This window comes from Cyphellophora attinorum (assembly GCF_001299255.1).
Source record: "Cyphellophora attinorum strain CBS 131958 chromosome Unknown Contig9, whole genome shotgun sequence".
In the NCBI taxonomy this organism is placed as follows: Eukaryota; Fungi; Ascomycota; class Eurotiomycetes; order Chaetothyriales; family Cyphellophoraceae; genus Cyphellophora; species Cyphellophora attinorum.
Genome location: NW_017253237.1, coordinates 626,375 through 645,980, shown reverse-complemented (window position 1 = coordinate 645,980; position 19,606 = coordinate 626,375). Strand labels below are relative to the sequence as shown.

Here is a 19,606-nt window from a genome sequence, read left to right as displayed (position 1 = left end):
CGTCTGCGTTGAGGAAATAGCCTTCAACTTCTCGAGTCTCAGATGTTGTGTATATTGAAAGACTTCGGATGCGGAGGCCGATGTGATCAGACAGTATGCACATGCGGCGCTGACCAGGGATCGGGATTTTGATCGCGGGTTGGTGAGTATTGCATCTATCTAGCGATACATTTCCGGCGAAGGGATGAGATCTTGTCCTTCAATACCGTCAACGAGCTTGGCTGATTCTCTCCGGATTGCAAGGATTTCAGAAGAAGGCGTGAGAGGATGAGCAGTCTTGACGCTCGTAGAATTTCTCGGGTAAGCAGTGACCTCTGTGTCGCAGCAAGACACGCTTGTAGAAGCCACAACTCTGAGATCAACCGGGTCTTGGGAGAGACATACGCCCGTGAGCCTTGTCCAGGTGGCTCGCATCGTCGACCGATGTCCGAGATTCGCGATTCTGTAGTTTTCGTTTTGCCATCCAGATAGATGATCTGGTCAACTGTTGAAAGCAATTCGCGGTATTTGCCTCCAACCAAACCTCGTAGTCTCTCACGATTGTTCGCGACGCTGGAGCGAAGTTGCTTCTCTATCGCCCGTGTCGTGGATATCGGATGATCCTCGAATGCTTGCTGCCACCTTTGGAGGCTGATCGACGTTTCCATAGCGAGGGCGGCAGCCAACTAATTTCCCCACATCGCCATCGTTGATCAGTTGTAGAGCTCGCCGAGTACAGCGCTGGTCCTGACGCGCAACAGCACTGTCTAGTTCAAGGGCAGGTGTGGCCGAATTGTGGCGTGAAAACGTCCAGCAAATTGACCCGAACATGATGAAGTGCCTACCGTTACCACACTGGTAAAGTCTGGTGGCAGCGGTACGGGCGGAAGGCTTGGCACTCATGACCCGCATTCGTTCTCTACCTAGGTACCCAGCAGAAGCGCTACCATGCCAGCATCACACACTCCGGAGGAGTCAGCTCCAACATCGCCTCAGCAAGATCTCGTGGACGCTCTTTTCTTACTCTTCTTCCTTACTGCACCACATTTTTCAATAACCGCTCTCCTGTGCCTCATTCTGGCATCACTTTCATATGGGGGCGTTACGACCTCAACAGTGCGAATCTTCCACGACAGTAACGAGGGGCGGGTTTATGGGGCCTACGAGTGTGACCAGGTCGACGACAAGTGGATAGTAACGTCATGCGGCATTGACGTACACATTCTGTACGGACTGGGTATCCTGAAGCAAGTCTAAGATGTTCTGGAGCCCATCCTCTTGATCTGGAGAAAGACTGACAGCAGTATCTTCCTTTGCTTCAAACACAATTTCTGCTCGCTCAATCTGCAGCTGCAGCCGGTCCCGTATCTTTCAGACACCGATACCATATCGGTCGGTTCGGTGTCCACGACTAGCTTTCCTTCTTCAATGGAGAAATCTGCAGCGCCAGCTTCGATTACTTCCTCCATGATCTTGTCGGCATCGAGATCTGCTTGCTCCTGAAACTCGATCTTGCCTTTCTTCTCGAAGAAGAACGATGTCGTTGTCGTCGATCCTCCGTATCTGGTAAGGATGGAACGAACATCCTGGAGCGTGCGCAGCTTATTCTCAGTGTGACATTCAATGATTGCGGCGACATTGGCGGGTAACATGGCCTCAATGACCACTTGCTCGAGCGGCGCACCCGTCATTGACTTGCCCTGACCCCTTGCGATGGCCTGCTCTATCGAGCCTTTCGCAAGCTGGCCGAGTTTCGCACTGGTGATGGCAAGCGCGAGGCGCGAATTCAGCGCAGGATCTGGTCCACCGACTATACCGCATCAGCATCTGTCTGTCGCAAGGTTCGACATAAGCCACGCACGTTTCGATGCAATGAATAGCTCATAGGCCAGTTTCGTCCGTATCTTCGTCTTCTTCGAGTCTTCTTTCGCTTTGTCGTGTTTGATCTTCGACCATCGATTGTGGCCGGACGCCATCCGAGTGCTACATGACAGCAGTCGCGACTGCTGACGTAGCGATCGCGCACCTTCGAAGGCACGTGGCACGCTCATGAAACGCATCAAACGGAGAGGAGAGAACTACTGCTGCCGCACCTCGAACTTTTGTTCCCCGGTGCCAAGCCTTGCGGAGAACCGTCTGCGGAGCGGAAGCACGAGATGAGCAGTTGTCCACTTGCGTGAGCGCCCGATCATGCACATTTTGAGTAGTTGATCATTGTCAGCGCCGCCTAAAATGATACCAAGGCGCTTCGGTCATCAGCTACGACCCTAAATGTCCACGAACGGAGCGCCCTCGGAAGACGCGACTCCCCCGACGACAAGCCTCCCTGAACTGGATGTTTCGAAACTCCATGCGCTTCCGACCGAGCAGCAGGATCTGTATCTCCTCAGTTTCGTAGCAGACCTTCGCGATGCCGTCGCTAGTCTGTCAGCCGAGGCACTGCCTGCGCGACAGGCTGCCGTCAAGAAGGAAGTCATCAAGATCGTAGGATTGGCAACTCCGGTCCCATCAAGGGTAATCAGAAATGGTCTCGCAACGATACTGGCGGACACGTTTGCGCGTGGCAGCCGCAGTCTCCTCTTCGAAACAATCAACGACCTGGTGACCGTTCTTGGTGCGAGCAAGATTGATAAAGACTGGGGTCCGAAGCATGTCGCTGTGGTCTGCATGGGCAGTGTCTATGAGGCTGCTGGAGATAGTGCAGTGAATCTGTCGGGGCTAGTGGTTCAGACGCTCGTCAAAGCAACAAAAGCAAGCCACGTCGCTTGAGAGCCTCGGTTTTTCGTGCCCTAGGTCAGGTCGTCAAGGGCACGAACCGTGGTCTTGACGAAACCACGGCACGCGATATTTGGAAGGCCGCACGTAGTGCTGCTGGAGGTGATAAAGCCATCCTGGTGCAGCGAGATGCTTTTGATTGCCTATGGGCCCTCCTGACGTCCACAAGTTTCTTTGGCAACTCTACAGATTTTGACCGGGTCGAAAATCTGGTCTGGAAGGCTTTCGACTCGCCTGTGCCAGCTTTAAGGTATGCTGCGGCCCGCGTGTTGAGCAGTGTGCTCACAGCTGCTCATTCCGAGACCAACAACGTGGACGTGCCAGTGGTACGCAAGCCCAAGAAGTCCTCCAAGAAGCAAGGACCATTGTCCGACGACAACGAGGACCCCGTCAGACCTGGCTCGCCAGCTCCAATCGGCAAAGGGGCCGTGGCACTGTCATTTACGCTCAGAGACATGGTAAAGCTGCTCTCGACTCATTTCGTTAGGCTGTCCAACCACGGCAAAGCTGGTATCTGCCTCTGTATGAAGATGATTCTCGCAGGCTTGCCAGTAACTGTGGTGGAGGATAATTTCGGTCGCATCGCAGAAAGCCTGATAGCTGAGACCGTTGATCACCCCAGCATGGGCTTCAATCGACATCGTGCATTACTCACTCGGAAGTTGATCCACGAGGTATTGCAAAGTCGAATTGCATCACTGACGGAGAACACACAAATCAATACCGTGCGGTATCTCATCAACAGCACACTCAAGGACTATCCCAAGGTGGTCGCAGAACGACGAGAGCCATCCAAACGAGTGCTCACCGCTACTTTGGAGCTGTTGTATACGCTTCTAAAGTCACTTGGTTCAGCAGTCGCCATACTGCAAGACTCCTGCCGCGATGCGTTGTGCCAGGTGATGCAACATCCGAGCCACACTGTTCAAAGCTACGGCGCTCAATGCTTCAAGGCTTTTGTGCTTTGCTGTCCCGTGCAGCTCATCCCGACGATCGAGATCTTGGTTGACAGGCTCCGGAAAGCTCTTGAGACTCCCGCAGAGAACAGACAGAGCCTGAGAGCATGTACTGGTTACGCTCTTAGTGTAGCTGCGATGTTGCACTCTGCAAACAGCAAGCCAGTTTTCGGTTCGGTTCGGCTATACTCAGATGTCCTCACTTTCGCCCAAGAGCTGCTGAAGAAGAGTGCAACAGCTGAGCTGCGGCTCTCGGCGACGCAGCTACAGGTGGCTTGGACCCTGTTAGGCGGTCTGATGAATCTCGGACCCAGCTTCATCAAGGTGCATTTAGGTCAACTGCTTCTGCTATGGCGGAATGCTTTACCACCTCCATTGACCCCAGACAACGCAGCTCAAAGAAGCCAGCTCGAGTTGAGCTTCTTATGCCATGTACGAGAATGTGCTCTGAGTGGCCTGCTTTCGTTCATCGAACCATGTGGAGTATTGATCACCACCGATGGCACGAGGCGTATAGCAGCCATGCTCCAGAACACCGTGAACTTCTTGGCCATCATACCAGCTAGTCGATCCTCTTCAGAGCTTTCTCATCGCCTCGTACCAGCTCTCCAACTGCAGGATATGACGATCATGCTTCGTCGTCGGGTCTTACAATGCTATGCGGCTCTGATCGGCCTCAAAAACGTCGAGATCAGCGACGTCTTGGCTCAGTCTGATGTCGTCGGCCTGAGCTTACAAGCATTCACATCACCCCAAAGATCAAGTTCCGGCTCCTCCCTGGAAGTGTCTTTGACCACGTCGGCTAGCAATTTTGACGGCTTGTGGGAATCTGGTGATAACTGGGCACACGGAGTCAGCAGTCTCATGGCCGGTCTTGAGATATCGTACCCTAGTGCGAAGGGGTTCAGCCCTCGTCCGACCACGATGATGAGCTCCGAAGAACAGGACACTTTGCTTGAGAGACTGCCCGCACAGCCGTCTCTGCCTGCATTAGAACATGATTCGGCCATCTTGTTTCGATTAGAGCAGCAGTCTGATGCAGTGGAAACGGTAGGTCCTTCCACTGCTTGCGTGGATGCTGGGATCAAGCTGTTCTCAATGGTCTACTCTTCTCAATCATCCCGAGTGCAGGAGAGCTCCATGGAGCAGCTCGCAGCAGTGGTCAATCAGACTTCTCGTGAGCCGGGGCGTAAAGCTGCCCTGACTGTCAATTCGACGTTAGCAATTCTCATGGCACTGTCCATCAGCAACGGGGACACGTCATTCTCCACGGGCCAGATACACTTGCACAGTATTGGCAAAACATTAGGAGATGTACTGCGATCTCGATTGGGCGATCCGGACTACAGAGTCCGCGCAGCTGCGGCTCGTGCCTTGGGTATTGCCTGCAATCTTGGTGGGACACAATTCACGAACAACGAGGTCAAGGCGTTGATTGATCGTATCGTTGCCGACCGCGACCCACACCTTCGAGCTGGGTGTGCTCTTGCTCTTGGCAGCATACACAGTGAGGTCGGGGCGATGGCATCGAGCCTACATATTAAGTCCATCATCAGCGTCCTTCTCTCGCTATGCAATGATTCCCACCCAGTCGTCCATTTCTGGGCACTGCGAGGCCTCACACAAGTCGCCGAGTCAGCTGGGTTGAGTTTCTCTGCCTATGCTGCCAGCACCCTCGGTATGCTTGCCCAACTATACTCGAATGACAATCATAACCTCGAGTCTGGCTCGCAGTCAACGTCTGCACTCGAATTGGAGTTTTCCACCCCTCTGGCAATTGGCCAAAACATCGAATCAATCGTCAACGTGCTTGGCCCGGATCTGCAAGATGTATCGAAACCGCGCCAGATGATCCTGACACTGTTACGATATTTCGAAAAGGAGACATCGCCAAAATTACGCCAACAAAGTCTGGTGTGCTTTGGTCACTTGTACATGTACGCGCCCGCACATGTACAATTTGCTCAATACGTCCATGATCTGGAACGGGACCTTGTGGCTCAGGATCCTTGGCTTGCTAGCACAGCGCTGTCAGGCATCAGTAATCTGATCAAACGGAATGCCAATGAGGTGACTCGCGTTGCAAGCAGCAAGTTGAATGACGACCTGTGGGCCCTTGTTGACCAGGACTGCTCAAATCTGGTTCCACAGTCCACCCTCCGAAGTTGGATGCAGCAAACAATGATGTCCGGCCCTGGCGACTGGGTAGAGAGGTGCCAAAACATTCTTTCTAGGACGCGCGTCACGGAGAAGAATCTGAAGCGCGCCAATACCGTCAAGACAGCTACGTCTATGCCCGATCTTGCGGATGAAGAGGTTGCAGGCTTCGCTGCTGCTGTTCAAGGGGATGCACCCGACGCAGCTGCAGAGAATCAAGATTTTCTCCACTGGCAGACCCGAAATTTTGCGATGGAACTGCTCAGTGAGTCACTCCAGCTTGTACAGGCTGCTATGTCCCCCGATCACAGTATACCGGCCGAGGAGGAGCTGTATGGCAAGATTTCTGACATTATCCGCATTGCTTTCTCCGCTTCCACCGCCAACGTCGTGGAACTTCGTGTCTGGGGCCTGCGAATCATCGATCAGGTGCTCAAGATGTTTGGCAAAACTCCCGACCCAGACTTTCTTGAAGCATCCCTCCTTGAGCAATATCAGGCACAAATTGGATCGGCCTTGACTCCCGCCTTCGCTGCAGATTCGTCGCCCGAACTGGCCGCCGAAGCTATCGCCGTTTGCGCGACTTTCGCGGCTACAGGCATCGTTACAACAGCGGACAGAATGGGCCGCATCTTCAAAGTGCTTGCAAACGGCGTAGACAACCTTGCATCTCCGGATCCCGAACCCTCCATCGGGGACCTCAAGAACTTGACTCCGAACGCTCAATCGTTGCTAAAAATGGCGCTTCTGACGAGCTGGGCACAACTCCAGCTGGCGAGCATAGAGCAAAGTTATCTGGAGGAGATCGTACGACCATACATTACCAAATTGGCTCCGCTTTGGGTCAATGCTCTGCAAGAGTTCGCTCGTCTGAGGTTTGAGCCTGAGATATCAGATACCCTTGGCATTGACACTTCAGCTCCCGATCTCGACGAAAGATATGCCGCCTTCAACCGTGTCGTCCGTCTGAGCTTCTACCAAGGTAGCTGGCTGAGCATTGTGAACGCTATCTCCGTTTCAGTGGAAAAGGATAGCGATGCTGTCTTTGGCGCTCTTGACAACAAAAGAACGTCACAGCATGGCGCCAACGGAGATGTGGGCGCAGGCAAAGACATGAGTTTCAGGGAAGAGCCGGTCGCATTCTTCTTCATCTTGTTCGGGCTAGCCTTCGAGTCTCTCGTCACACGCGGACGAGAAGACCCGTCCCAAGCTCTTCTGATTCTGCAAGCGTTGCGCAAAATTCTGACACCTTCTGTCTCCGGCAGTGCAATCTATCAGGAGGCAGTGTTCAATGAAACGACCGATACCCTCGATAGGCTTGCTCTGACCAGTACAACATCGACCCAATCAACCCTGATTGACATTGCAAGGAATCTATCTCTAGATCACCCATCTGCCAAAGCAGCCCACGATCGGGACGAGAAGCTTTCGGACGACATCGAGCAGCTCTTCGAGCTAACCAGGATAATGGTACTGGTCCTGCCAGGTCTCATCCCGACACTAGAAGATCCTCCCGGTCAGGCTATCCGCAAGCTACAAGCCGAAAACATTTCGCTGGTCCAGTCGTCATTCTCGGCGCTAGTGGAAGTCGCAGAGGTGTTCCCGGCAATCATCAGGGCGGATTTGCACGCATGCATCTTCTACTGCTATTGCACCATGCTCGCGACTGGCATCTGCCAAGAAGAAGTTATGCCCGCACTGCTATCAAGTTTCCGAGACTTCCTGCAGATCGTGACGAAGCCGGGTCAGAAAGCATCGGCGCTCGTTAGGGGTTGTCTGTCCCAGATCCTGGTCACGCTCTCTATCGCACAGCGCAGAGAGAACGACTTCTCCCTAACAGCTGCGAAAAATTGTTTGCTCTCGGTAACGGTCATTCTTACGACAGCTGGAGGTACCATAACAGGCAACGACAGACTGATCGGCCAGGCGGTTGCTGAGATCATGGACTGCCTACAGGACGTCGGATTGGCAAAGATCGCCGTCAATTGCATCCGTACTCTATTACAAGCCAGCAAAACCGCCTGCGATGAAGCAGCGAGTCGGATGCTCTGGCCGCAACTAATCACTTTTGTATGCGATCAAGACAGAGAGGACCCTGAGACTGTCCGGCCGATTATCTTGCATGGACTCGTTACATCAGTGCCCACTCTGCCTGTAGGCCAGCGTCAGCCTGCGCTGGCAATCCTGGTCACAGTCCTTCTTCATCGTGCTGAGAACATACCTGTGGGTGAGAAGAAGAGTGCGGTGACGAAGGAGGTGGCGTCCAGATTACTCGAGCTTGTAAGCGCCGATCCAATTGGGTTTCGAGCAACCGTGGCGCTGCTCGATGACGCTCGGAGAGCATTGCTGGAGAATCTGCTCCGAAGCACGGATTCGGGACGGAGGCATTCTGCTCAGGGATTAGAGGACACTGCTGAGAGCAAAGCACCTGCCATTGAGCTGAGACTAGACTTTTGATAGACTAATAGCAGGACATGGATCAGTCTCCAATTGAGTGTGCCTTAATCGTACTTGATTGGTTGTTGGCGATTTCTAGACGCCTTTTCTTGCATCAAAAGAAGGCGTTTTCTTTCTTTTGTCCCACCATTTTCGCCGACCCCACCGCCTCTCGGGCTAGCTGTGGTCGTCGCATCTATCCATCACTGTTGTCGTGGACTGGTAAACATTATCGAGATTCTACAGCGGATTGACCATCGCTTGGGTCGTAACCTCCGGGCACCCTCTGCAACAATGGACCTCGACCCGCCAGTCCCAAAGTGCATGACCGGCGACCCTAAGTCTTTCGCCTACCCATCAGTGCGCACACGATGGCCAGCAATCATCACCTCAGCCATCGACGATCTTCACCGCACGATCTCTTCTCTCCACGACAGTACCGCCGGCAACAATGATACTTTGCCCGCCAAGATCGCCGAAGGCAAAGAAATCCTCTCGTCCCTTGCAAGTCTGAAGTACGAACTCCAGCACAACCGCATCCTGACTCCACTCCCTGACGAGCCCGCCACAGCACCTAGCTACGCAGATGTCAAGCTCTACAACGACGAACTGCAACTACGCGCGTCGCAACAGCCGAACAAGGAACTCCGTTGGCACGATGTTGAGTGGCTCTTCAGCGAATGCTACCTTTACCGGCGGATGTACAGCTATTTTGCCATCTCGACGCACTGGAAGGACTACGACGTCTTCCGACGGAGTAAGGTGAGCACGTTCCGGAGCTCGCGGCCTGCTGTGCTGGAGTTGGCGAGCCGGTACAGGGAGATTGTGGGCAAGATACGCGGAAGCAGTAAGAATGCTCCGGTCGAGGACCAGGAGGCGCAGACGGACGACACAGCAATCAAGGAGGCGGAGAAGGTGCTCTTCATTGAGATGGCAGAGATCTGTCTATGGGGCAATGCCACGGATCTGAGTCTGCTGACGAGTCTGAGCTACGAGGATATCCAGAAGCTACAAGGGAGTAAGGCACGGCAAGGACGGGAAGAGAAGGTCCTGGTGAACGACTTGGAGAAGGCGTTCGACGTGCTGTGGACTGCAAAGAAGTCAGGAGAAATGCAGCGAAGGGTCGACTTCGTGCTTGACAATGCCGGGTTCGAGCTGTTTGTGGATCTGGTGCTGGCGGGTTACTTGCTGGAAACAGGACTGGCAACGGAAGTGGTGATGCATCCGAAGAGTTTACCGTGGTTTGTGAGTGATGTTGTGCCGAAAGATTTCCAAGAACTGTTGAGCGTCATGGCGGATCCAAAGGCATTCTACGAGACGCCGACGGAAGAGGACGAGGGTAAAGACATTGTGCCTTTGGCAGCTCAGGAGGAAGAGGATGTGAAGTTCTTGTTCGAGCATTGGGCGAGCTTGCATGCGGACGGGCAGTTGATTCTGAGGCCGAATCGTTTCTGGACGCATCCAGGCAGCTTTTGGCGTTTGCCGACAGTTGTGCCGGAGTTGAAGGAAGACCTGAGCGAGGCACAGCTGGTGGTGTTCAAGGGAGACCTTAACTACCGGAAGTTGATTGGTGATGTGAGTTGTTCCTTCTTCGCCTCGCGCTCTTTCCGCTGTGGCCCGCTCCTCCCCTTCTAGCTTGCTGTTTCTTCCCTGGCCTGCCTTTACCTCCGGCCGTTCCAAAATGGACTCTGACTCTCGCTTTTCTCAGGCAAACTGGGATCCAACAACGCCATTCCAAGAAGCCCTTGGCCCTCTCGCGTCGAACCTACGGATTCTAGCCCTTCGGACCTGCAAAGGCGACGTCGTCGTTGGCTTGCCGCCCGGTAAAGACGAGGAGCTACGGGCTATGCCCGGTGGAGGAGGCGACTCCGGCGCACGGGAATGGGCCTTCAACGGAAAATGGGCTGTTGTGCAGTTCAGTGATGGGAAGGCGAAATAGACCATAAGAGTAGAGCTTCGATGTACAGATGATGCAGATCCTTGATCTGTTAGATCTTAATCCGTGGTACAGCAGCCCCCAAGGCCCAAGTTTCCACACGTTTGGCAGATACTGCTACTTTCGAGAAATGAGGTAGCCTTTGAATACTGCCCGAGCCATTCAGCTTGCAATACACTCGGTAGATCTGCTGGGTGAAACTTTGTCTACGCTGTGGGGTCTAACCTGTATGTACCGTGGTCTCTAACATCTACCATGAGTTGGTTGGCGACCTCCGCGACGGACTCGACACTGCCGTCGAGCTACTGGGACTACCCCCGTAGTCGTCATCATCGTCACTGACGACGCCTTCTAGGCCATCAACATCGTCCATCAGCCCCACGGCATCTTCTTGTTCTGTCTGCGATGGCTTTGCTGGCCTGGATGTTTCCACGCTGCCAAACCCAACCGCATTCGCCGCAACTGTGTTGAGCTCCAAACTATCTGCTGCAGTGGTCGCAGGAGGCTGATCCCTCGCAGCGGCAACCCACATCGCACCAGCTGGAATGAATGCGCTACCCACCCAGCTCAGCGCGGTCGGCGTGACACCGAATACTACCTTATCGCCGGCCAAGGCGAAAAGCATCTGCGTGTATACCATAGACGTCGCACGTGTCCCAGCGCCCTTGATGACTATATTGTTCTTCGTGGGCCTCGTGGGATGGCGACCAACCCCCTTCCTGCCATCACCATCGGCTTCGATGTCCTCTCTGCCGCTGATGGCCGGTTGCTTGGCGTTAGAAGCACTCCCATAAGCCAGGCCCTCGGTAAGTAACCATTGCATCACGAAGCCGCACGCACCTAGACTGGCCAGCAGACCCCATTCCGTGAGATTGCCGGGAAGCCGAAACTTGACGTCTGGGAAGATTATCAAGCTGACCAGACTCACGATAGTGCACCACACGCTGAAGTAGTTAATCGAAACGAACGGGTGTGCTCGCGTCCCGATCGCACGAATTGTCGTCATTGCAATCGTGGCACCGAAGACGCCGATCAGACTGATACCGATCGCAGCGAGATGCTGTTTGGCAGTCACGGTAGGTGGGCCTGTTTGGGAGTGGCTGCTCGCACCGCCCGTGGTGACCGGATCGGATGGCAGAAGGGTCGAAGTAGCACTTGTCGGGGTGGCTGAGCTTGTGCTGTTCATGGCTACGTCCAGAGAAGCATCTGAGGAACCCTCGAAGAAGAGCCTGAGAATTGTGTGCGGTCTGGCGATCAGCACCACACCAACCAGGCTGACCAGGGCAGCAAGTTGCTGCTGCCTTGTGAAAGACTCGCCAGCCATTAGTCGACTGCAAACATAACACACGATGATCGGAGCCAGAAACGTCAGCACTGTTGCCTCGCTCAATGGGAGATAGAGGAGCGAGAAGTAGAGACCGAATACACCAAAGAATCCACCGATGCCTCGCAGTACCAGCAACCATCGGATGCCCTTCGGTCCAAGCGGAAAATGCTCAACAGACTTGGAGTACATCCCGTACGTGATGCAAACAGCAGCCGTGATGCCTTGTCGCGCAAACAGGATTTGAAAAGGGTGCATGGCTGCACCGTGCTCTCCATCCATCTCCAGTAGACGAGTAGACAAATTCATGAGGCAGCCGAAAAATTGTGCGCAGAGCACGAGCAGAGCGCCATAGTTCTGAACCCATAACGCCCGCAATCTCCTCGCGAACGCTGATTGTGGTTTTCCAGTATCTGAAGTATACGACCCAGTACGCATGAGAGGTGCATTTTGACGGCTGGGGTGGTACGACAGCTCGGACAGGTCGCTGAATGTGCTCTGAATTGATGGGCGGCGTGGACGATCTCGTGGGACAACAAGGAAACCGGGCCTGTCCAGGTTCCGCTCCTTTTCGCTTTCTACATCTTTCTGCTTTCCATTGAGGTTTTCATTCGAGCCATGTAGTGAAGGTACGGCGGTAGTCAAGCCAGATATCGATAACGGTTGGGGTCTCGGCGGGGTCTCGTGCTCTTGATCTGACGTGGATTCATTCTGGTAGGACATAGTTCGTACTTGGTGCCATCGATACTGTGATCGACCTATTGCAGTGTACAACACCTGTCGATGCACGCGCAGTCGCAAAAGTGACGATGCGAAGTCACGCTCTTTCAGTCAAGACAGGCAGTGAATGAACCTGACTCGGTCTTCTGCGGGGGCCCAAATGGTAATGACGGTATGATTGATCAGCACTTTTGCGAGGCAACTCAACGTGTGGTGACTGAGTGTTCTTCAAACAGTCGCGACCTTGTCCAGTAAACGACAGTGGGCGGCTCTGGAATCTATGCGCAGGCAGAAGCAGTCAGGAAGGCGAAGCTCAAAAGGCGTGAGGCTCAGTAGAATATGCAGGTCACGTAGTGGCGGGCGCTTGTGCCGCCAGTGCCGACTGGGCAAAGGCTGCGTCCCATGCTTGAGGCGCATGAACACAGTCAGCTTCGCAACCATTCTCGGATCCGCATACTGGAGTATACATGCCTGCTAACATGCAGGATGGCATACTGAAGTCAACAGTCGGCACATATTGACCAAGAACGAAAGATTGATTGCAGTACACTAGTCTTTCAGGCGGCCGCTGCCTCAGCTTCACCTCTCCGGAGCGCAAGAAGTGCTCGCACATCCGTCACATACTGCAGCGCTTCCAGCATTGGGATGAGGTGTAGCAGGTCATTATCGGTGGGATCATTGATCCAGCCTTCGATAGGGATGGCATTGTCTGCGTCGCTTGTTAGAGAACCTGCAAATATGCAAGACACCCACTTACCTTCGTGGAAAATGTAGCTGACGGGACTGTTGTCGAGGATCATGACTTTGGACAGATCAGGCTCGATGCTACTCAAGTCCTTGATGTAGGCACCGTTGCGGAATGTACAATGCTGTCGGTAGTACCGGCCCACGAAGTATTTGCGCTCCTGCTCCAGCCAATCAATGACAGGGTCGGCATACTCCTGTACCGAAGCTGTAAAAATGACGAGCTTGTACCATTTACAAATCTTCTTGAGGAATTCGTCGCAATGGGGCCTTTTGTGAACATAGTACAAGATCGGATGCTGGGGTCCAATGTATTGGGTCGGCTGGGTCGCTTGTGGTGTTGAAACAGCCACAGGAGCATTCAGTTTGACTTCAACCATGTGTCCAGACGACATGCGACCTCCCTTAGCCAATGAATGAATCAAGGTCTCATCCAGATCCAGCACAAGCGTCTTCTGCTCTTGCGAAGCGGGTGCCCGACTTGGTGATCGCGGAACTAAATTTGAGTACGATGGCTGCCTCCTTGGGACCAGCGGTCGTGGTGGCTGTGGAGCGTGTGGATACCGAGTCACTTTCAAGGAGGGTACTGGCGATGTAGGCGATTTGATGTTGTCGACTGTCAAAGGTGTATCGCCCAAGGGACTGCTCCTTTTCTGCTTTCGCTTCTTCAGGACAGGGTCGTTCTGCTCCTTTATGCGTATAGAGGACCTTCGGGGCTCGGAACCCTTGGCCTGGGGCGTTCGCTTCGATCCGGCGTCCGAATCCGATTCTGTGGCTGTTGAGGTCAAAGACTCGTTCGAGTAGGAATGTCGTAGCTTTGCGTCCTTGACTGCCTTGCTCGTGGGGTTCTCCAAATAGCGCTGTTCACGTCGCCTCTTTCTTTTTGGCAGTATCGTGTACCTGCCGTTCTCGTCCTTGAAGCAGTTCGCAAGCCACACCACAGGAGCCCCCAGTGCTGAAAGTAGGGCAGTGAGGGCATCATTAAGCCTCCTGACAAAGCCACGCCATGACGATGCCGATGCGACCGGGTCAAGCTTATGCGCGATGTCTGCTAATGGCTGCTTCTCGTCGTTGTCGTCTTTGATTGGGGTCTCGTGGCCAAAGCTGGAAGAACCGAATGCGGGAAGAGATAAGTCGTCCTTGCTCAGCAGCGGAACTTTCTCGTCGCTGTAGGATCGGCCTCTTGCGAACTCATCGCGGTCCTCCCTCTTCAGGATTTCCCCTTGCGATCGTGATCGAGGGCGCGGTGGTGTATGCTGGCCAATGACTCGAGCCGACAGCAGATTGAGCGAGTTCATGGTGGTTCGGGATGTCCGATAGACGACTCGAAGCTCGATGGCGCTGTGCGCAATGCCTAGCGTGATTAAGAGTAGCTATGAGAGCATGTTTGAAGTAGTGCGCGGGACGGAAACGAGTGGCCTGAAGTGGATGAGTGCGCGGCGAAGGTCGTTGGATGAGCCAATCCCTTACATAGTCGGGGTACTCGGACCAACGCCAGAGAGCAGAAAGCTTCCACGGAGCAAGCGCGACTCTATTGAGAACGATGGCGCGGAAGGCGACAGCTCAAGTTGAGAGCAGGAAGGAGAACTGTCAAAGAAGCCGAATAACAGAGGAAATGGCGGGTTGTTGCACCCACCTCGTTCCGATGGGCTTCTGACTCGTTCCTTCCCCACACTCATCCACGTACGAATCCATCCTCACCTGAATTTGCGAGTCACAATCGTAAATATAAACGACGCGATTCATTCTTCGAACGACACCTGTCTCTAGCAACTTATTCCACTAGAAGGCATTCCCTGCCAAGTACGAAACAACGACAATCGATCAGAAGCCACCCGGATTCTCTGTTTTTGCGAACCACTGCTAGGACAGTGCCAGTGCACGGGAAGTTTTCCAAAGCCCATTCACATCACAACAGACATTGTGCACAAGGGAACCAGCCCACCATGGCGCCTGTCGCGTCAAACGACGCGCCAGGCATAAGATCGTTCTATCGTTCTCTTGCCGAGAACGACACAGACACATCAGTCGAGTACTTCATCTCACTTGTCAAACGTCGACAGATCTACGGCTCCAAGGAATGCGCGAATGCGACCGCACGACTACTACGCCACATCGTGTCCAGGACCAGGTCCGCCGATTCAGCGCATCTGCAGGACAAAGTGCGTCAGGTCGGCAGGCAACTCGCACAGGCGAACCCGAAAGCTCTGACAGTTGGGAACATAGTCCGCCGGGTCTTGGGCCTCATTCGAGATGAGGAGGACAAGCAACGAGGAGACGACAGCGCTGCCAACAGTGCGCCTGCATCCGAATTACCAACTCCTGGAGGCGAGCTGCCCGGAGCCATTCCAACGGCATCGTCCAGAGGCATTGCTTCACCACCAAGAACCGCGAAAGCACCAGAACGACCACCACTAATTACATCACATACCGGTGCCCCAGTTCCGACTCGGCCAGTGACGTCCATGTTCAGTATAATGGCGCATCCAACCATGAGAGCTTCCGGAACCTCATCACCTACTGGGACGGCAACGCCACCTCACGGATTCCCTGGAGCCGTTGCATTGACCGATTTACGAGCTGAGGTACTAGAGGGAATAGGGGAATTGATCGACGAGTTGGACAGAGGGGATGAGGATATCGCCAACCATGCTCTCGATCATATCTCCTCGTCGGATACAATCTTCACATATTCATCATCCATGACCGTCCAACGCTTCCTGCTCAAGGCTGCGTCGAAGCGCAAGGGCTTCACGGTTGTGCACGCCGAGGCCTATCCGAATGATCACCGGAGAGTACATGCGATAGCAACAGGGAATAGTGCCGCAAAAGACAGCGAGGAGGCAGATCTGGCTGTTGCCTCCTTCCAACAACCTCTTATCAAGGCCGGCGTACGAGTAATTGTGATCCCGGACTCGGCTATCTTCGCCTTGATGTCTCGCTGCACCAAGTGCATTCTCTCAGCAGCCGCTGTCTTGGCAAATGGAACCTTCACCGCTTCAGCAGGAACCAAAGCCGTCGTCAAAGCCGCCCGCTTCCATCGAGTACCAATCGTTGTGCTGGCCGCGACATACAAACTCTCGCCGCAATACCCGCATGACAGCCACGAGTTGGTCGAGTACGCTGATCCAGGCAAGATCATTACCACACACGATGGCGAACTAAGTCAAGGCTTGAGTGACGTACGAAACCCATTGACAGATGTGGTGGACGGCGCAAACGGCGAGATAGACCTGTTTATCACGAACGACGAAGGAGTTGCTGGCGCCAGCATTTACAGGGTTGTCAAAGACTTGTACCGGGAAGAGGATCTCGTCATTTGAGGACGGTTCCATGCATACACAACAGATACACTTCGAATCGACGGGCGCCCGAATTCGCTAGACAATGGCAGGGCTTGAGACGGAAGATCGGCTAGAAAGCATGATGTCCGTGCCTTGCATGGCGTTCTCCCGCCACAAATCCACCGAACCATCTCACAGCTTGTGCTTCTTCTCCCCACTCGCAATCTTCCTAAACTCCTCCTGCGGCGCACCGCTCTTGAACCTTTCCATCCCCGCCATCACCTCCCTCACACCCTGACTCTCCAGTCCCTCCAAGAACGGCCTGCGAATCAACTCCTTGATCTTCAACAAACTCTCCTGATTCAAGTGACTGCCAAACCTATCCTCCACCTCCTCCAGCACCTTCTCCAAGAAGCCCGCCGAGTCCTTCTCGTCCTTCCCACTGAACACCTTGTTGACGAACCCACACGCCACGAGCTCCTCGCAGCTGATCTTGCGGGAAGTCAGCAACGCCTCGTTGGCTTTCGCGATGCCCATGCGCTGCACCAGCCCGGCGGAGGCGCCGCCTTCGGCTACCAGACCCAGCGAGGAGAATGGCGTCAGGAACCATGCGTGTGGGGTGGCATAGATGAAGTCGCAGAACCCAAGCAGCGCAGCGCTCAGGCCAACGGTGGGTCCATTGAGGGCACAGACGAGGATCTTCGGGTGAGTGTAGAAACTCCGCGTGCAGTCGAGGTTGTTGATGACGAAGCCACGGAGGAGCTGGTCGCGTTGCTGGTGGGGAGAGGTGGCATCGACGCCGGGGCGAGTGGTGGTCACATCGGCACCGGCGGAGAAGAAGCGGCCTGTGCCGGTGAGGACGGTGACAGTGATGTCGGGCATGACGGCTACGTCCTGAAGCAGGCAGGAGAGGCGGTAGTAGTTGGGCTGGTTCATGGCGTTGAGTTTCTTGGGGTTGTTGAGGGTGATGATGGCGACGCGGCCGGCGGGTGGTGAGCGTGACGGCTTCTTCGGGGGTGGCCATCTTGGGTGAGGTCTTTGGGGTGGTATTTGGTGTAGTAATTCTATACGGAAGTTGTAGATTGGTTGGAGATCAGTAGGAGCACAGTCTTGTTCGACGATAGATTCTTCTAGGTCGTCCTCTTACGGTCTGATATAATCTGGAGGAGTTGTTCAGGAGGAGATAGCCAGAAGAAAAGCACTGACAGTCTCGGTTGTGGTGAAGAGATCTCGTCGGTAGCGACGTTGACTAAATGCGTAAGAGTACGAAACACCGAGGTTGTTGACCTCGGTCCAAGCATGACTCGTACTAGCTGAGCCTCTGCTCTGGAGTGAGAGAAGCACGATTCATGTATTTTATGCATGGAGTCGTTGGAGTGATGTCGTCGCCGAACAACTTTTTGAGACAACGATTCTCTTAACCACCACCTCACCCATGCGCTACCCGCATTGACATCGCCCACCCACTTATCCGCCGCCAGGTCGCCCATCCGTCTTCGCGCCATGCTCACGAAGCTCCTCCGCCCTTTGCGCGGTTCCAACCTCGAGATCTTCAAATTCGGCCTCTACCTCTCGTTCCCCATAGGCTGGATGTACTATTTTGGCACGAACCTCGACGAGCGTTTCTCCATCCCAGACTTCTGGCCCACACAGGAACAGAGCCACAAGCTGCCATACGACCGGCATGATTTGAAGAAGGAGGTGGAGAGGTTGCAGGGTCAGATGCGGGAACGGAAGAGGGCTGAGGCGCTGCAGGCGGCACAGTCGAGAAACCTGTTGGAACAGCAGGGAGGTGAGGGGAGCTAGGACGATGCCCTGGACAGCATAGTGTCAAAGCCATACGGTGAAATGTACAGTACAAGGCGTGCAGAGAACGTCGATTTGGGATGGAGAATGGGTCACGCTCCTGGTTTGGCGCAAAGTCCCCTTCTTGCCCAGCAGGGTCGTCCCAATTCACACTCGCTGTTGCTGCAGAGGCAATCGGCACTCCAGGAGGGTCTGGCATGTGCCGCCACAAGCTGAAGTCGGCAAGAGCTGCTCAAGGCTGGGAGGGCCTAACGCTGCGCTGTGGCAATCGAAGACGTCCTCAAGCGCATGGCAGTGCCATTGCAGGACGCAAGGCCGCGCGGGTCCCGTGGGCGACTCGCGCCACGTCTGTGACAAAGAGGCCCATGTCGGTCAAGCGCTGCGCTTCTGTACAGCCTTTGTAATATATGGCCCATCGATCTGAAGGGGTCCATCATCCACTCATGCACGAACAAGAGTAATAGACATTATCTGTAATGTATCGCTGCCATCCTGCCATCCAGACCAATTATAACTCCCCTATGCTCCTTGCGACACTCTCTGCCGTAGACTGTGCTCCCTTCCCACTCGTGACCGCGTCCGTAACCAGTCTCCGTATCTCCTCCTTCACATCTCCCGCCACCGCTGCGGCAGACGCGTTTCCTCCATTGTTGGCATACAAGAACTCTCCATGCACATAATACCACAGCCGGTTCGACACGATGACAATGTGGTTCGGCAGGTAGAAGATCGCTGCGGCGATGAGGAGCGAGAGGATTGCAAGTATGATCACGTCTAGGGAAACCACAGTCAGTCGCTTGTGGACCACGTACACGGACCGGAAGGATATGTGGTGCAGGACTGGGGAATTAGAACATACTGAATATAATTTTCTCGGTCGACGTCAACATGTACAACGAGAAGGTGACTTCATATTGGTACTTCTTGATCTGTAGCCAGCGGATTATGGAGGCCAAAAGTGACTTGGAGTTGTTGGTGTTGGTGTTACCGTTGCCTTCTGTGGCTCGGTCTGCGTATGCGCCTCGGTCGGGCATGATCACTCGGTGTCAAGTCTATTCGTGCGGGAAGTACTGTATGGAAGATGTGCAAGTACTCAGGTACAGTATGTCAAAAGAGGCTGCCCTGAAGTTTAGGGGCAGCAGATGTACTTTTAGGCGTGCGGATCAGCTAAAGTGAATGGGGAATTCTTGCCGAGGGTCAGAGCACTGACCGACAACTTCTGCGCTGGAATTCAAAATAGGAAGCTATTACTGAGCCACACTTCAGATTTTATTTGCGCGTAAGACAGGAGGAATCTGGCGCGGTCGTGCCTTCGTCTATGCCATACAAGAGCGCTTGCTCTCAAAAGCTCCCCTTATGTCTTCCATCTTTGCCCAATTCCATGCACACACAGTACGCCTTCATTATGCCGCTCCCTAGTAGTACTTTTGTCCGACTCCATCCATTCCCGACCATGCCACCAGTTTGGCCACTTGCGCCGTGAAATGCA

General features: G+C 54.1%; 9 protein-coding genes across 9 annotated transcripts; 4 read left to right on the top strand and 5 right to left on the bottom strand.

The window, feature by feature from the left end:
• Positions 1–1,179: 1,179 nt before the first annotated feature.
• Positions 1,180–1,955, bottom strand: AB675_9264 (putative transcriptional regulatory protein; the record flags this gene model as incomplete). The annotated part of the gene is made up of 3 exons (XM_018149781.1): positions 1,180–1,323; positions 1,365–1,789; positions 1,841–1,955. The coding sequence occupies 3 exons, from the start codon at positions 1,953–1,955 to the stop codon at positions 1,180–1,182; spliced, it is 684 nt and encodes a 227-aa protein (XP_018001402.1).
• A 295-nt stretch (positions 1,956–2,250) lies between these two features.
• AB675_9263 (Pof6 interactor protein 1) lies at positions 2,251–8,324 on the top strand (the record flags this gene model as incomplete). The annotated part of the gene is made up of 2 exons (XM_018149780.1): positions 2,251–2,682; positions 2,736–8,324. The coding sequence occupies 2 exons, from the start codon at positions 2,251–2,253 to the stop codon at positions 8,322–8,324; spliced, it is 6,021 nt and encodes a 2,006-aa protein (XP_018001579.1).
• A 273-nt stretch (positions 8,325–8,597) lies between these two features.
• On the top strand, positions 8,598–10,242 carry AB675_9262 (uncharacterized protein; the record flags this gene model as incomplete). The annotated part of the gene is made up of 2 exons (XM_018149779.1): positions 8,598–9,878; positions 10,012–10,242. The coding sequence occupies 2 exons, from the start codon at positions 8,598–8,600 to the stop codon at positions 10,240–10,242; spliced, it is 1,512 nt and encodes a 503-aa protein (XP_018001521.1).
• Positions 10,243–10,489: 247 nt separating this feature from the next.
• On the bottom strand, positions 10,490–12,286 carry AB675_9261 (putative transport protein; the record flags this gene model as incomplete). Its single annotated transcript, XM_018149778.1, has 1 exon — positions 10,490–12,286. The coding sequence occupies one exon, from the start codon at positions 12,284–12,286 to the stop codon at positions 10,490–10,492; it is 1,797 nt and encodes a 598-aa protein (XP_018001677.1).
• A 554-nt stretch (positions 12,287–12,840) lies between these two features.
• On the bottom strand, positions 12,841–14,325 carry AB675_9260 (Nuclear envelope morphology protein 1; the record flags this gene model as incomplete). Its single annotated transcript, XM_018149777.1, has 2 exons — positions 12,841–12,992; positions 13,041–14,325. The coding sequence occupies 2 exons, from the start codon at positions 14,323–14,325 to the stop codon at positions 12,841–12,843; spliced, it is 1,437 nt and encodes a 478-aa protein (XP_018001627.1).
• Positions 14,326–14,973: 648 nt separating this feature from the next.
• On the top strand, positions 14,974–16,350 carry AB675_9259 (putative translation initiation factor eIF-2B subunit beta; the record flags this gene model as incomplete). Its single annotated transcript, XM_018149775.1, has 1 exon — positions 14,974–16,350. The coding sequence occupies one exon, from the start codon at positions 14,974–14,976 to the stop codon at positions 16,348–16,350; it is 1,377 nt and encodes a 458-aa protein (XP_018001690.1).
• A 153-nt stretch (positions 16,351–16,503) lies between these two features.
• AB675_9258 (3,2-trans-enoyl-CoA isomerase) lies at positions 16,504–17,612 on the bottom strand (the record flags this gene model as incomplete). Its single annotated transcript, XM_018149774.1, has 2 exons — positions 16,504–17,375; positions 17,459–17,612. The coding sequence occupies 2 exons, from the start codon at positions 17,610–17,612 to the stop codon at positions 16,504–16,506; spliced, it is 1,026 nt and encodes a 341-aa protein (XP_018001541.1).
• Positions 17,613–17,814: 202 nt separating this feature from the next.
• Positions 17,815–18,117, top strand: AB675_9257 (uncharacterized protein; the record flags this gene model as incomplete). The annotated part of the gene is made up of 1 exon (XM_018149773.1): positions 17,815–18,117. The coding sequence occupies one exon, from the start codon at positions 17,815–17,817 to the stop codon at positions 18,115–18,117; it is 303 nt and encodes a 100-aa protein (XP_018001497.1).
• Positions 18,118–18,625: 508 nt separating this feature from the next.
• On the bottom strand, positions 18,626–19,151 carry AB675_9256 (uncharacterized protein; the record flags this gene model as incomplete). Its single annotated transcript, XM_018149772.1, has 2 exons — positions 18,626–18,891; positions 18,977–19,151. 2 exons carry the CDS (start codon positions 19,149–19,151, stop codon positions 18,626–18,628), a joined length of 441 nt encoding a protein of 146 aa, XP_018001629.1.
• Between the last annotated feature and the right edge of the window lie 455 nt (positions 19,152–19,606).